This window comes from Pseudonaja textilis, chromosome 18 (genome assembly GCF_049901715.1).
Source record: "Pseudonaja textilis isolate UNSWEBS1 chromosome 18, rPseTex1.2, whole genome shotgun sequence".
NCBI classification, from domain to species: Eukaryota; Metazoa; Chordata; class Lepidosauria; order Squamata; family Elapidae; genus Pseudonaja; species Pseudonaja textilis.
Window position 1 is genome coordinate 1,222,001 of NC_142007.1, and position 15,313 is coordinate 1,237,313.

The 15,313-nt window shown below is 43.2% G+C and overlaps 2 protein-coding genes across 2 annotated transcripts; both read right to left on the bottom strand.

The window, feature by feature from the left end:
* Nucleotides 1–1,476: 1,476 nt before the first annotated feature.
* Nucleotides 1,477–5,692, bottom strand: LOC113450796 (arylacetamide deacetylase-like 4). Its single transcript, XM_087914864.1, has 4 exons — nt 5,281–5,692; nt 4,496–4,712; nt 4,098–4,161; nt 1,477–3,068 (listed from the first exon to the last, which is right to left on the bottom strand). Exons 1-4 carry the CDS (start codon nt 5,461–5,463, stop codon nt 2,294–2,296), a joined length of 1,239 nt encoding a protein of 412 aa, XP_087770990.1. The 5' UTR covers nt 5,464–5,692; the 3' UTR covers nt 1,477–2,293.
* A 2,230-nt stretch (nt 5,693–7,922) lies between these two features.
* LOC113454485 (arylacetamide deacetylase-like 4) lies at nt 7,923–14,244 on the bottom strand. Its single transcript, XM_087914865.1, has 4 exons — nt 13,652–14,244; nt 12,860–13,076; nt 11,355–11,418; nt 7,923–9,557 (listed from the first exon to the last, which is right to left on the bottom strand). The coding sequence occupies exons 1-4, from the start codon at nt 13,832–13,834 to the stop codon at nt 8,783–8,785; spliced, it is 1,239 nt and encodes a 412-aa protein (XP_087770991.1). The 5' UTR covers nt 13,835–14,244; the 3' UTR covers nt 7,923–8,782.
* Nucleotides 14,245–15,313: the final 1,069 nt, after the last annotated feature.

Sequence of the window (15,313 nt, forward strand, 5' to 3'; positions counted from 1 at the left end):
TGTTCTCCCTGTCAGGAAATTCCTCCTTCTTTCTAAGTTGCTTCTCTCCTTGGTTAGTTTCCATACTTAGTTTCCCGTTCTGCCTCCAGGGGCTTTGGAGAATAGCTTGACTCCCTCTTCTTTGGGGCCAGCCCCTTAGATATTGGGAGCATGATTAGAAAAAGTAACTCTTTGTCCTGGGACTAATGATACGGTGTGGGCCAGAAGGCTTAATCATGGCCATAATCCTGCAATCCTCAATTTGTACGGAGGGCTGATAGGATAAGAGAATGCAATATTCTCTAATATCAGCACACCATGTGAAATCAACAGGTACCTGAGCGTTGGTGAGGATTACGACATGCCCTGCCAGCCAATTCCCACAGGTGATATTTGTGGGGAGGTGTTCTCCTACCCAGCATAGAAATAACGATCAGCTTTGCAAACCACAGGAACACACGGTGTACTCCTTGTGGTAGCTGCACGTGCCCTGTATGTTGACCCCGGATTGAGGTTGTCCCCAAGGGAGGTAAACAGAAGTAGAAATCGAAACTGTAAAGAGAAAACGAACAAGAGTCATGGTGGCGCAGTGGTTAAGAGGGCGCAGGATGGCAGGCTAACTGTGCCCACAGCCAGCAATTCAATCCTAGCCAGCTGAAGGTTGACTCAGCCTTCCGTCCTCCCGAGGTCGGTAAAACGAGGACCCAGATGATTACGGGGCAATAGTCTCACTCTGCAAAACGCTTAGAGAGAGCTGTGAAATACTGTGAAGCGGTAGATCAATCTAAGGGCTATTCTGTTCTATTTTATTCTCTATTTTCTATATTCTATTCTGCATTTTATATTCCATTTTATTCCCTATTTTCTGTTCTACTGTTCTAAATTTTATTATTCCATTCTGCATTCTATTCTATATTCTATTCTTATTCTAAATTTTGTTATTCTATTTTCTATTCTATATTTTGTTATTCTGTTCTATTCCTATTCTATTCTGCATTCTATTCTATATTCTATTCTAAATTGTATTGTCCTGTCCTCGCTCAGCCGATTATCCCGCCTAGGTGGCTCAGTGGTCAGAATGCAGGATTGCAGACTAATTCTTCCGACTGCCGGCAGTTCGATGCCGATTCAGATTGTTGGGGGCAAGACATGGACTTTGCAGACTGCTTGGCGACTCCGCCTCTTGCCCCCAACAATCTGGGTCCTTATTTGACCCACCTCAGAAGTACGGAAGGCTGAGCCAACTTTGAGATGGTCAGGATCGAAGTGCTGGCATCTGGCAGAGTTAGCCTGTAATCCTGCATTCTAACCACTGCGTCCCCACGGCTCCAAAGTCCCTATTTTCAGTGCCATTGTAATTTCAAATGGTCACTAAACTGTGTTGTTAAGTCGAGGGCTACCCAGGGAGACATCATCCCATTCTCAGGAAGATCTCAAGTTGAAGGGCGATGTAGTGTAAAGTCTCGGTTTGGAAAAATTGGAGCCTTGTCCACAGAAGAGAGATCAGAACATTCGTTTTAATTCTGTGGCACCTACATACCACATCTTACAACCAGCCTGAGGCATGGCATTACAAAAGCAAAGGTATTGCAAGAGAAAACAGCAAGGCTGGTTTCCCCATCGTGCCCACAATGCCAGCTTCACCGGGCGAGCGACATACAGAAGCACAAACACACACAAAATTAGCAACCTGGATTTTCCAGAACGATCTCCAACACCAGCCTGAAGGCATGCAGGAAATTAAAATAAAATAAATTGAATCACGCATTTATTTTGTCTTTGATCTGCCGGGATGCCACAACAGGGTATTGAAACTCAGCCAGGCTTACATTTAACAAGTCGCTGCCAAACTGTTAAAAGGAGTTTTATTATCACGTTTTTCATCTTCAACATAACGCAATTCTGCGGCGAGAAAAGTAAAATGTAAAACTCCGGCAAGGCACTACAGGCAGTTTTGGTCACCATGATACCAACAAAATTGGAGACCGGAAAGAGTGCAGAGAAGAGCAACGAAGAGGACTAGGGAATGGGACATGGAAGCAGTCACCCAATATTTGAGGGGAAGACTGCTATCACGTCACCTACAACCAAGTAAGAATTTTATGATCGTGAGAACAATCCACCAGCACAACAACTTGCCTGGACCTACATTCATGTGAGTGGAAGAGGTGGCATGCTGCTCACATAAATGGAGTTGTGCGTGGGCGCCCGTCACTCCCACTTTTTCTCTCTCTCACACACAGTCACACCCACACCAGGCAAGGTCACCAAGCTGGAAAGGCAAACAAAACACGAGAAGGAGGCTGTTGGGTTTCTAGTACCGTTCGAGGAATTGGATTATGCTTTTGAGACTACTCTTAGTCCCGGGAAACTCCAGGGGGCCAAACCCTAGGAGTAACAAGATCCCGTGGAATCCATCCTCCAGGTGATGCCAGGTGACGGACACGCCATTGTCTTCCAGCCGTTTCTTGTACAGCAAGCCTTCGTCTCGTAAAATGTCGTACTCGCAGGTTAAAAGGAACGTCTCTGGAAACTGTCGTAGGATGGCGTCCTCCGTCAGGAGTGGTGAAAACGTGGCCTCGAAAATTGCCGCGCATTCTTTGAAAAGAGCCTCTGAAAAGCGCCCAGGTACGAACGGCACGTAACCTCGGGCTTTAAATTCTTCCGGAATAAGTTCGGCGCTGATCCATTTCTGGTACTTGATCCTGAGCTTCTCCGGGACATGAGCGTTGAACATCACTGCATCAGCACCCAAGGTGTTTCTGGTGAGATAGAACTTGCCAAAATGGATGATCTGTGTCTTGAATAAAGGGGGCACCCATTGGTTTTGCTGGTAAGAAGGCAGGTTGAAATCCAGAGCTTGGAGGAAAGGGTAAGCGAGCACGTGGGCCCGGACCTGGGGCAGGTCCTCTCTGAGCACGAGTTGTTGAGAAATGGCCGCCACGATGGCGCCTCCAGTGCTGTCCCCACCCAATACGATCCGCTGAGGGTCCATGCCGAAGTCCCCCGCGTGCTTCAAAAAGTACAATACGGCCACATAGCAGCTGTGCTGTTGAGCTGGGTAGGGGTGCTCCGGTGCCAAGGGATACCTAAACCAACAGTGAGTGAAAAGGAAATCTTTCAAATGCATTGGCCTTCCTATTATTATTAGTAGTAGTAGCGGTATAATCCTTTTATTCATTAAACATGAAACTCAGTCAACAGAACATTTAAAAATGTATCAAAAAATATAATTGACTGGTGCAGATAGTTCATACGGCTTGCTGCCAGCATCCTAGGTATCAACCAAATTATTATTGTTATTGTTGATTTAATCTTTAATTAGATTAACAATCTGGGACTGGTAAAAACTGAACAATTCAACTTTCAAGCTCAAAATTGACATTTGCGTAGCCATTTTATTTAGCCTTACTATATATTCCTTTTCTTTCTTTCTCTTTGCTGGTTATGGGGTGGAAGGGTTTCAGGCTTGCCACATTCCTAAGCAGGGAGGAGTGGAGAGAGAGAGAGTTGTTTAGGCTAGGTGGTTCTCCTTCCCGTGGGAACGAAAGCTGACCCTGCTGAGACCTGGAGGCAGAGATTGAGGACCTCAGGCAAAGGTTGATTTACTTCTATTGGGGACTGTGACTTTTGGGGGTTCTGTTTCTAATTTCCAACATTATGTGGGGTGATTATGTGGGGTTGGGTCAGATCCAGAATTACAACAGACTTTGCCAATTGGTTGCTTTCCTAAATAAAAGAAATTAATTTTGGGAGACAGGACTTTGCTCTTTTCTTTTGAAATGGATTTTACCGCTTGGAAACCTGACCAAAGATCTAAAACCTATTAAGGTAATTTCTCCGTATATAGACACTTCGGACTAAGGTAGTGGTTGCTGCTGCTGCTATTGTTGTTATTATTATTATTATTATTATTATTATTAGTATTAGTAGTAGTAGTAGTAGTAGTAGTAGTAGTAGTAGCATTAATAATAATAGAGGATGTAGCAGTTTTATTTTGAATTTCCTGTGTCAAAAATCATCATTATTATTATTATTAGCATTAGTAACAATAATAATAAAGATGACCATTTTATTTTGAATTTCCCCTGTTACCAAATGAACCTGAGCTCTCTTACCCGATAGCTAGGACTACGGTGGCACTTTCCTGGGCGAAGAATCGACACAGCCTTTCGTGGCTTTCTGAAACAGTAAATATTATCTTACAAATCTGAATACATCCATTTTTTCCCCATTTATCTCAAACATTTCTCTGGACCTTTGTCGATCAATCTTTTTTTTTTTAATTATTTTTTTACAAAAAGTTTATTACGAGTCAAAGAGCAGAGACCGGGGGGAAAATCGAAAACACTCAAAGCCACGACGGTCGTCGGTATGAGTCAGGTTTGCATTTTGATCACGGGACCCTGGAAAGAGCCCTAAGTGGAAAGAATGCCCCACCGCCACTTTTGTGATTTTGAATGGTCCCTAAATGAGCTGTTGTAAGCCGAGGACCATCCGTATTTGGAGAACTTACCTAAGCCTCCGAAAATGCCCCCTCCTCCGTGAATCCACACAAGTCCCCTCCTCTTCTCAGGACTTGGAGTTTTGGACTGGTAGATCCTCACCGGCACGGTGTCAAAAAGAGTTTCCTTGATGCTCAAGTCACAGGGCCCCGGTGGAAATACCCCGTTGATCAGGAACCTCCGTACCACAAAGTCATTGCAGATGCCCAGTTTTTCCAGGATCACAGCCTGCTCGGTGCAAAAAAAATAATTAAGGAAGAAACCACATGGAAAGATTCCGATAAATGCTAATCAAAAGCGAGTTCAGTCGGAACAGAGCTGGAAGGGGCCTTGGAGGTCTTCTAGTCCAACCCCCACTGCTCAAGCAGGAGACTTTATACTACCCCAGATAAGTGTTAAACTGGACTCTCTGCTTTTTATTCAAAGGCATTTCACTTCTCATCCAAGAAGCTCTGAGATTTTTGGGCTGAAGAGCCGAAGAAGCTTCTTGGGTGAAAAGCGAAACGTCTTCGAGGAAAAACCAAAGTCCAGTTGCCTCTTCAAAAAAGACAAAGTGGATTTTGGTTTTCCCAGGAAATTCCCCTAACCAAATTGCTATTCCGGCCAGGAAAAAAACACCCGATTGATTTTATTATATTAATTTACCACGATTCAACTTTTATTAGGTTGGTTGTTTTTATACGAGGTTTTACCTTCTGTGAGCTGCTCTGAGTCGCCCTGTGCGGACTGGTGGCCACATAAATTCCCTACATAAAGGAATATTTATTTATTTGAAGCTAAGAATTGAAGCACTTACCGGTTTTTCCAAAATGCAGATGAGCAGATACATGAGGCGAAGTTTTATCCCCTGGCTGATTCCTGGCGGTATATGAATCCTGGTAAAATCGGAGTAAAGGATCCATCCGAGAATGAAAAATGGGACCGAAATGCAGAAATAAAATATCAGCATCCACAACTCTTGGCCAAATATCATTTCCATGTCGGAAGGATCCTGAAGTCGGATTTTCTAGGAATTTGGTCCAAGGAAATTGCAGCCCCAGTTTAATTTCCTTTATATTATTTGGGAGGTGCACATTGCCACGTCGTCCTTTTAGCAATGGAAAACAGGTGTGCACTTCGATCCCTTTTCTTGCATCCTTTAAATCATGTAATTGGTCAGCCTGTGTTCTGAACTCAACAACAGACTTACCTCTTTCCAAACCCTTCCCTGTTTGAAGATTACGCCATCTGGTTTCGGTTTTCACTGAACTTTTTTAGATCACCCCGCAGATTAAATGTTATTTTTGTTTATGACCTTCATTATGGAGACAGGCTTCTTTGCCAGAACAATCTTTCCCCAATGGAGACTTTCCGAAACGGGGAACTTAGCAATGAGACAGGTGAAAATATAATCAAGAGAATACTAAACTTTAAGGAAAGTGGGTTAACATCAAAGATAAAGAATAATGAAGATACAGAATTCTTTTTAACTTGGGCTTTGTTTTATTAATGGTTAGATAATAAATTAGAAACTGGAAGAAAACTATTGTATTTAAGAAAAGAATATTATTATTACTAGAATTATGTAACAATAATCTTCTTTCCTTATATGCAACAGTATTGTTGTAAAATAGTTTGAAAACAACGGCATTCATGTAAAATGACCCAGACCCTCTGCTCAAGCAGAACTCCCTATACCATTTCAGACAAGTGACTGTCCACTCTCAAATTCTGAAAGACTGCTATCCCGTCACCTCCAAACAAGTAGGAATTTTAATGACAACGGTGGTTAATTTTAATGACAAAGCACGAGAAGGAGGCTGTTCGGTTTCTAGTACCGTTCGAGGAATTGGATTATGCTTTTGAGACTACTCCTCGTCCCAGGAAATTCCAGGGGCCCAAACCCTACGAGCAACGAGATCCCGTGGAATCCATCCTCCAGGTGAAGCCAGGTGACAGACACGCCATTGTCTTCCAGCCGTTTCTTGTACAGCAAGCCTTCGTCTCGTAAAACGTCGTACGCGCAGGTTAAAAGGAATGTGTCTGGAAACCGGCGTAGGATGGCGTCCTCCGCCAGGAGTGGTGAAAATCTGGCCTCAAAAATTGCCGCGCATTCTTTGAAAAGAGCCTCTGAAAAGCGCCCAGGTACGAACGGCACGTAACCTCGGGCTTTAAATTCTTCTGGAATAAGTTCGGCGCTGATCCATTTCTGGTACTTGATTCTGAGCTTCTCCGGGAAGCTATTCTATATTCTCTTCTATATTTTCTGTTCTGCTCTTCTGTTCTAAATTTTATTATTCTATTATAAATTTTATTATTCTACTCTATTCTGCATTCTATTCTGCATTCTATCCCTATTCTATTCTGTTCTGTGTTCTATTCCTATTTCTATTCTATTCTGCATTCTAGTCTATATTCTAAATTTTATTGTCCTAGCCCCATGATAATGAACCTATGGCACGCATGCCACAGGTGATATGCAGAATCATTTGTGCGGGCACGTGAGCCCCAGCCAAACTTACCTGCATTGCACATGTGTGTGCCTCACAGCTGATTTTTCGACCGTTTGAGGCCTCCGAGAGGCTCAAAGGAAGCTTCTGCAGACTCAGGAGACCAAAAAACAGGCCTTCCAGAAATAGCGGAAGTGCTTAAACAGGCCCGTTTCAGCCTCCCGGAGACTTCCCTCAAGCCTCCGGGAGGCTGAAAACGGCCTCAAACGTCAAAAATCAGCTGGGAGGTGCGCACAGGTGCAGTGCAGGTAAGGAGGGCAGGGTGTTGTACACGCATGAGCAGAGAGGGAAGGGCGTATTGCGTTGTGGGTGTTGTTGCATGCTTGCAACACAGAACAACAAAAAGGTTTGCCATCACTGTCCTATCTTAACCTATCCTCCTAGCCTTTCCTGCCTCAGTGGCGCAGTGGTTAGAATGCAGGATTGCAGACTAATTCTTCTGACTGCCAGAAGTTCGATGCTGACCCAGATTGTTGGGGGCAATGAGCTGACTTTATAATCTGCTTGGAGACTCCACCACTTTCCCCCCACCACCCCAAACAGTCTGGGGCGTCATTTGACCGACCTCGGAAGGACGAAAGGCTGAGCCAACCTTGACACCAGATGACAACATTCGTTTTAATTCTGTGGCACCTACATACCACATCTTACAACCTCCCTGAGGCATGGCATTACAAAAGCAAAGATATTGCGAGAGAAAACAGCAAGGCTGGTTTCCCCATTATGCCCGCAAGGCCAGCTTCACACGGCGAGCGACACCCAGAAACGCAAACACAAAAAAACCAACAACCTGGAGTGTCCAGAACGATCTCCAACAGCAGCCTGAAGGGATTCAGGAAATTAAAATAAATAAAACCACACGTTTATTTTGTCTTTTTATTTGCTGGGATGCCACAAGAGGGTATTGGAACTCAGCCGGGCTTACGTTTAATGAGTCGCTGCCGAAGAGTTAAATTGTTAATTTTATTTTTATTTATTTATTTTGTCCAGCGTGCATTTGATAATATATACAAGTATAAACATGATTATGAGTACGATACATGAAACAGATACGAATAAAAGGGAACATTAAGACAGGGACGGTAGGTACATTGGTGCACTAAAGGGATTTATTCCCACGCCTTTTGTCTTCAACGCAACGCATTTCTGCAGTGGGAAAAGTAAACTTTACACTTCAGCAAGAAATACTACATGCAGTTTTGGTCACCGTGATACCAACAAAATTGGAGACTTCAGAAAGAGCATAGCAAAGAGCAACAAGGAAGTTTAGGGGACGGGAGGCTCACACCTGTGAAGAATGGGCGCAAGAATTAAGTAAATCTCGTTTAATGGAAAAGAGGAGTACGGGGGACATGATAGCAGTCATCCAATATTTGAGGGGCCGTCATGGAGAGGAAGGAAGCACCTCAAAGAGGACAAGAAGTCATGGATGGACGAACATAAAAGCAGTCCATCACTTCAATCAGAGTAGAGCTGAAAGGAACCCTGGAGGTCTTCTAGTCCAACCCTCTGCTCAAGCAGGACTCCCTATACCATTTCAGACAAGTGACTGTCCACTCTCAAATTCTGAAAGACTGCTATCCCGTCACCTCCAAACAAGTAGGAATTTTATGATCGTCAGAACAATCCCCCAGTACAGCAACTTGCCTGGAGCGCCATGCATGCAAGTGGAAGAGGTGGCACGCTCCTCGCACCAATGGAGTTGTGCATGGGTGCCTGTCACTCTCTGTCTCACAGAAATGCGCGCACCAGGCAAAGGTCACCAAGCTGGAAAGGCAAACAAAACACGAGAAGGAGGCTGTTCGGTTTCTAGTACCGTTCGAGGAATTTGATTATGTTTTTGAGACCCCTCCTCGTCCCAGGAAATTCTAGGGGCCCAAACCCTACGAGCAATGAGATCCCGTGGAATCCATCCTCCAGGTGATGCCAGGTGACGGACACACCATTGTCTTCCAGCCGTTTCTTGTACAGCAAGCCTTCGTCTCGTAAAATGTCGTACTCGCAGGTTAAAAGGAACGTCTCTGGAAACCGTTGTAGGATGGCGTCCTCCGTCAGGAGTGGTGAAAATCTGGCCTCGAAAGCTATTGTGTATTCTTTGAAAAGAGTCTCTGAAAAGTGCCCAGGTATGAACGGCACATAACCTCGGCCTTTAAATTCTTCTGGAATATGTTCGGCGCTGATCCATTTCTGGTACTTGATCCTGAGCTTCTCCGGGACATGAGCGTTGAGCATCACTGCATCAGCGCCCAAGCTGTTTCCAGTGACATAAATCTTGCTAAAATGGCCGACATCTGTCTTTAATAAAAAGGGCACCCATTGGTTTTGCTGGAAAGAAGGCAGGTTGTAATCCAGAGCTTGGAGGAAAGGAAAAGCGAGCACGTGGGCCCGGACCTGGGGCAGGTCCTCTCTGAGCACGAGTTGTTGAGAAGCAGCCAGTACGTAGGAACCTCCACAGCTGTCGCCACCCAACACGATCCGCTGAGGGTCCACGCCGAAGTCCCCCGCGTGCTTCAAAAAGTATGATATGGCCACATAGCAGCTCTGCTGTTGAGCTGGGTAGGGGTGCTCCGGTGCCAAGGGATACCTAAACCAACAGTGAGGAAAAAGGAAATCTTTCAAATTAATTTGGCCTTCCTGTTGCTAGGATTATTACCGTGTTTCCCCGAAAATAAGACCCTGACGTGTATTTTTTTTACCACCAAAAAAAGGCAACAGGTCTTATTTTGGGGGGACGTCCTCCTCTGACGAACCTCACTTGGGCACATTGCCCCCGGCCTCTTTTTCACTGTCGGAGGTCTTCAGGAATTTTTCTGCGACCGACAAGGCTTTCCTGAAGGCCTCTGCAGCCGGTAACACAGTTCTGGATCGATCCGGAGCTTTGTTATTATCTCTAGAGGCCTTCAGAAAAGTCTTGCCAGCCTTGCCGGCTGCAGAAGAAATGGGTCAGCGAGGCAGGTGTCGGGGTGTGAGAGCCCTGGCTATCGTCCAAAGGTAAGTATTTGGGCAGCTCCATCCCCCCTCCCACCCTAGCTTAATTTTTATCCATGCTGGAGTGGGCGGAGTCATAATCTGCTTATTTCGGGTGCGTGTGTAAAAATCACGCTAGGGCTTACTTTCAGGGTAAGTTGTATTATTATTATTATCCATTTAATCATTAAACATGAAACTCAGTCAACTGAACATTTAAAATTGTATCACAAATGTTGTTGACTGGCACTGATGGTTGACACAGGTTACTTCCAGAATAATAGTAACAGTAAGAATAGCAACCTTTATTGTCATTTCATGTATACAACAAATTTGATTTAGCCTCTATTGGTCCAATCCATAACAAAAATACAAGACAACATGAATAGTATAGAGAATAGTTCTTGTCCAAGTAATTGGGGGCCAGGGAAATGTTTTAATTAATCTCTCAGTCCCTTCCTTTAACTTTCCTGCTCTTAGCCATTGCCAGATCTTATTATTATTATTATTATTTTAACGTATTCATGTTTAATGAATAGAAGTTGTTGTTGTAGGTCTTGTTATTATTTGTTATTATTTTTTAACATATTCATGTTTAATGAATAGAAGTTCTTGTTGTTATTATTATTATTATTATTATTATATCTTTGCTGAGATTCACAGCCTTTGGGGCTGGTTGGTAGCTCAACAGCTCGAGTCCCAACCAAGGACCTAGGAACTGTTCAGGTAGCGTCCAAGGATATAAGCTGTTCCAAGTAGGGTGGGTGTTTTTGTAGAATCAGGGTATTCAAGTCTGATAAATTCAGAATTTCCAAATAGCAAGGTAGCCCTTTCAGTATTGCTCCAAGGGCTACAATTACAATTGGGATCACACACTATTTCTTTTTCCAAAGTTGTTCAACTTCAATTTGTAAGTCCCGATACTTTGTGATTTTTTCTTGCTGCATGTCTACAATTCGTGCATCATCAGGTATTGCAATGTCAATGAACCAACCCTTTTTCTTTTCAACGATTGTTATGTCAGGTGTGTTGTGGGTCAAGTGCCTGTCCATCTGAATTCTGAAATCCCACAAGATCTTGACTTTTTCATTCTCCAGAACCTTCTCAACCTGATGTTCCCAGTAGTTGTTACTATACTCAAATCCAACCTTTTGGCACAGTTTCCAGTGAACGATTTTAGCAACTCTGTTATTATTATTATTATTATTATTAGCAGTAGTAGTAGTAGTAATAGTAGTAGTAATCATCGCAGTAGTATTGTAAGTATTGTTAGTATTGTAAGTATTGTTATTAGTATTAGTAGTATTGTTAATAGTATTATTAGTAGTAGTAGTATTAGCATTAATAATAATAGCTGATATAGCACTTTTATTTTGAATTTCCCCTGTTGCCAAATGAACCTGGGCTCTCTTACCCGATAGCTACCACCACGGTGGCACTTTCCTGGGCGAAGAATCGACAAAGCCTTTCGTGGCTTTCTGAAATATTTTTTTAAAAAAATTATTTAAAAAATCCAAATACATCCATTTTTCCCCATTTAGCCCAAACATTTCTCTGTCCCCTTTATCGATCAAGGTAATAATAAAAAAAAAACCAACTGTTTATTAAGAGTTTATTATGAGCAGAGATCGGGGGAAAAAAACCCAAAACACTCAATTAAATATCCAGTATAAAAGTCTAGAAGTGAAATAATAAATAGCAGATAAAATCTATATTAAAAAAAATCACCATTTTTCTTTCGGTGTCACGTGGCTGAATGAATATACTATCATATCGATCCTTATGCCCCATTTGTCATTAAATACTAAAAATGCAAAAGAGTATATCGATTGATCAATTACAGGTAATTTCTGAATTTTCTGCGGCTGAAGCAAGACATTGGTTAAGTGAGGTTTTCCTCCATTTTATGACCTTTCCTGCCTTGGTTGTTAAGCGAAACAATTCAGTCCCCTGGTTGTTGAGCGAATCCAACTCTCCCCCGACCATTGACTTAGGCTGGTCAGGTCACACACACACACACACACACACACACTGGGACGCCACGGCCATCATAAGTACGAGTCACACTGCCAAGGGTTTGCATTTTGACCCTGGAAAGAGTCGTCAGTGTGAAACACGGTCCCAAGTCCCTGTGAGGACCCAAAGGCGTGTGGCCCAAAGGCAACACAGTCAGATAATCAATAAGAGTCTCTGTATTAGCTCCAACTTGGCCCCCAACGTCCTGGTTACCTTCTGGGCTTGAGAAAAACTCTCCCAGGGACAGCCATTGGCTGCAGAGAATCAAGTCCAAAACGTGGTCAACACAAACTGTAACTTAAAGTCCAATCAAGGCAAGAGGAGATCATTAGTCTGGCAGGGCAGGAGCAAGAATTCCAGACATGAAGGCACAGCAATAACTCAACATGATTGTGAAGATACCAGAAACATAGATAACAAAAGTCAACACAAAATAACCTCAAGTTTGCTCCCAGCAGACGCAGCTCTCATCTTGCATCTCTTTTCCCAGGTGTGGCTAATGAAGGGAATCGGGGCCCCTTCCTCCCCCATAAGCCATGCAACCCACGTTGCTCCCTTCTTTGTTCCTCCCTGCATGCCCTAGGATGAAGACAGGGTGGGCCTGGGTGTGCCTATAAACCACCTCTCCCTTTTTCTCCCTCTCCTCTGCTCTGCTCAGCCGGACTTTGCCCTTCTCCAATTTCCTCCACAGCCAAAGGGGCCACACTCCCACTCCCTGTCAGTTGTTTGGCTTGCTGCTTGGATTCAGACTCCAATAGGGACACGATAGTCATCACCACCCCCTTTTTTTTGGTGCTTCCTGGGGATGTCGTAAGTGGGAAGAACGGGCCCCCTTTTGTGACTTTGAACGGTCACTAAGTGAGCCATTGTAAGCTGAGGAGCATCCATGTTTGGAGAACTTACTGAAGCCTCCAAAAAAGCCCCCTCCTCCGTGAATCCACACAAGTCCCCTCCTCTTCTCAGGACTTGGAGTTTTGGGCTGGTAGATCCTCACCGGCACGGTGTCAAAAAGAGTTTCCTTGATGCTCAAGTCACAGGGCCCCGGTGGAAATACCCCGCTGACCAGGAACCTCCGTACCGCATATTCATTGCAGATGCCCAGTTTTTCCAGGATCGGAGACTGTTCAGTGCAAAAGAAATGAAGAAGAAACCACATGGAAAGATTCCGATAAATGCTAATCAAAAGCGAGTTCAGTCGGAACAGAGCTGGAAGGGGCCTTGGAGGTCTTCTAGTCCAACCCCCACTGCTCAAGCAGGAGACTTTATACTACCCCAGATAAGTGTTAAACTGGACTCTCTGCTTTTTATTCAAAGGCATTTCACTTCTCCTCCAAGAAGCTCTGAGATTTTTGGGCTGAAGAACCGAAGAAGCTTCTTGGCTGAAAAACGAAACATCTTCAAAGAAAAACCAAAGTCCAGTTGCCTCTTCAAAAAAGACAAAGTGGATTTTGGTTTTCCCAGGAAATTCCCCTAACCAAATTGCTATTCCGGCCAGGAAAAAAACACCCTATTGATTTTATTATATAAAATTTATTAATTTATTCCATGATTCCACATTTATTAGGTTGGTTGTTTTTATATGAGGTTTTACCTTCTGTAAGCTGCTCTGAGTCACCCTGTGCGGACTGGTGGCCGCATAAATTCCCTACATAAAGGAATATTTATTTATTTGAAGCTAAGAATTGAAGCACTTACCGGTTTTTCCAAAATGCAGATGAGCAGATAGATGAGGCGAAGTTTTATCCCCTGGCTGATTCCTGGCGGTGTATGAATCCTGGTAAAATCGGAGTAAAGGATCCATCCGAGAATGAAAAATGGGACCGAAATGCAGAAATAAAATATCGGCATCCACAACTCTTGGCCAAATATCATTTCCATGTCGGAAGGATCCTGAAGTCGGATTTTCTAGGAATTTGGTCCAAGGAAATTGCAGCCCCAGTTTAATTTCCTTTATATTATTTGGGAGGTGCACATTGCCACGTCGTCCTTTTAGCAATGGAAAACAGGTGTGCACTTCGATCCCTTTTCTTGCATCCTTTAAATCCTGTAATTGGTCAGCCCGTGTTCTGAACTCAACAACAGATTTACCTCTTTCCAAACCCTTCCCTGTTTGAAGATTACGCCATCTGGTTTCGGTTTTCATTGAACTTTTTAGATCACCCCGCAGATTAAATGTTTTTTGTTTATGACCTTCATTATGGAGGCGCGCTGCTTTGCCAGAACAATTTTTCCCCAATGGAGACTTTCCGAAACGGGGAACTTAGCAATGAGACAGGTGAAAATATAATCAAGAGAATACTAGACTTTAAGGAAAGTGGGTTAACATCAAAGATAAAGGATAACGAAGATACAGAATTCTTTTTAACTTGGGCTTTGTTTTATCAATGGTTAGATAGTAAATCAGAAACTGGAAGAAAACTATTGTATTTAAGGAAAGAATATTATTATTACTAGAATTATGTAACAATAATCTTCTTTCCTTACATGCAACAGTATTGTTGTAAAAGTTTGAAAACAACTGCATTCATGTAAAATGACCCAGACAATACATAGTTTTCTAAATAATTAGTAAATAATATAGACGTTGTCCTAAAAGGCAGGAGGGCCTCGAATGCAAGTCTATGCTGAAGGTTTTTTGGTGTTGTTGTTTTTTTTGATAATGACACATTTATAGGATTTCATAACTTTCGATGAAGAAGATGGGAATAATCATCTAATCGAACAGCACTCTATTTATTGACCGTTTGAAGTCACAAGGGCTCTGAAATACCTGACTTACGACCATTTTGCACACATGACCATTATGAGTAAAGGTTTTTCTGAAAGAACAAAACCGCCAGAGGAAACAGCTCGCGTAACCACAGGCATAAATAACAAGTATAATAGGAAAGTAACTAATTCTATATTCTATTCTATTCTGCATTCTATTCTATATTCTATCCCTATTCTATTCTATTCCTATTCCTACCATATTCTGCGTTCTATTTTATCTTCTATTCTATTCTAAATTTTATTGTCCTGTCCTGTCCTATCCTGCCTCGGTGGCGCAGTGGTTAGAATGCAGGATTGCAGAATGCAGGATTTCTGACTGCCAGAAGTTTGATGCTGACCCAGATTGTTGGGGGCATTGAGCTGACTTTGTAAACTGCTTGGAGACTCCGCCTCTTCCCCCGCCACCCCAAACAGTCTGGGGCCTCATTTGACCGACCTCGGAAGGACGAAAGGCTGAGCCAACCTTGACACCAGATGACAACATTCGTTTTAATTCGGTGGCACCTACATACCACACCTTACAACCCCCCTGAGGCATGGCATTACAAAAGCAAAGATATTGCGAGAGAAAACAGCAAGGCTGGT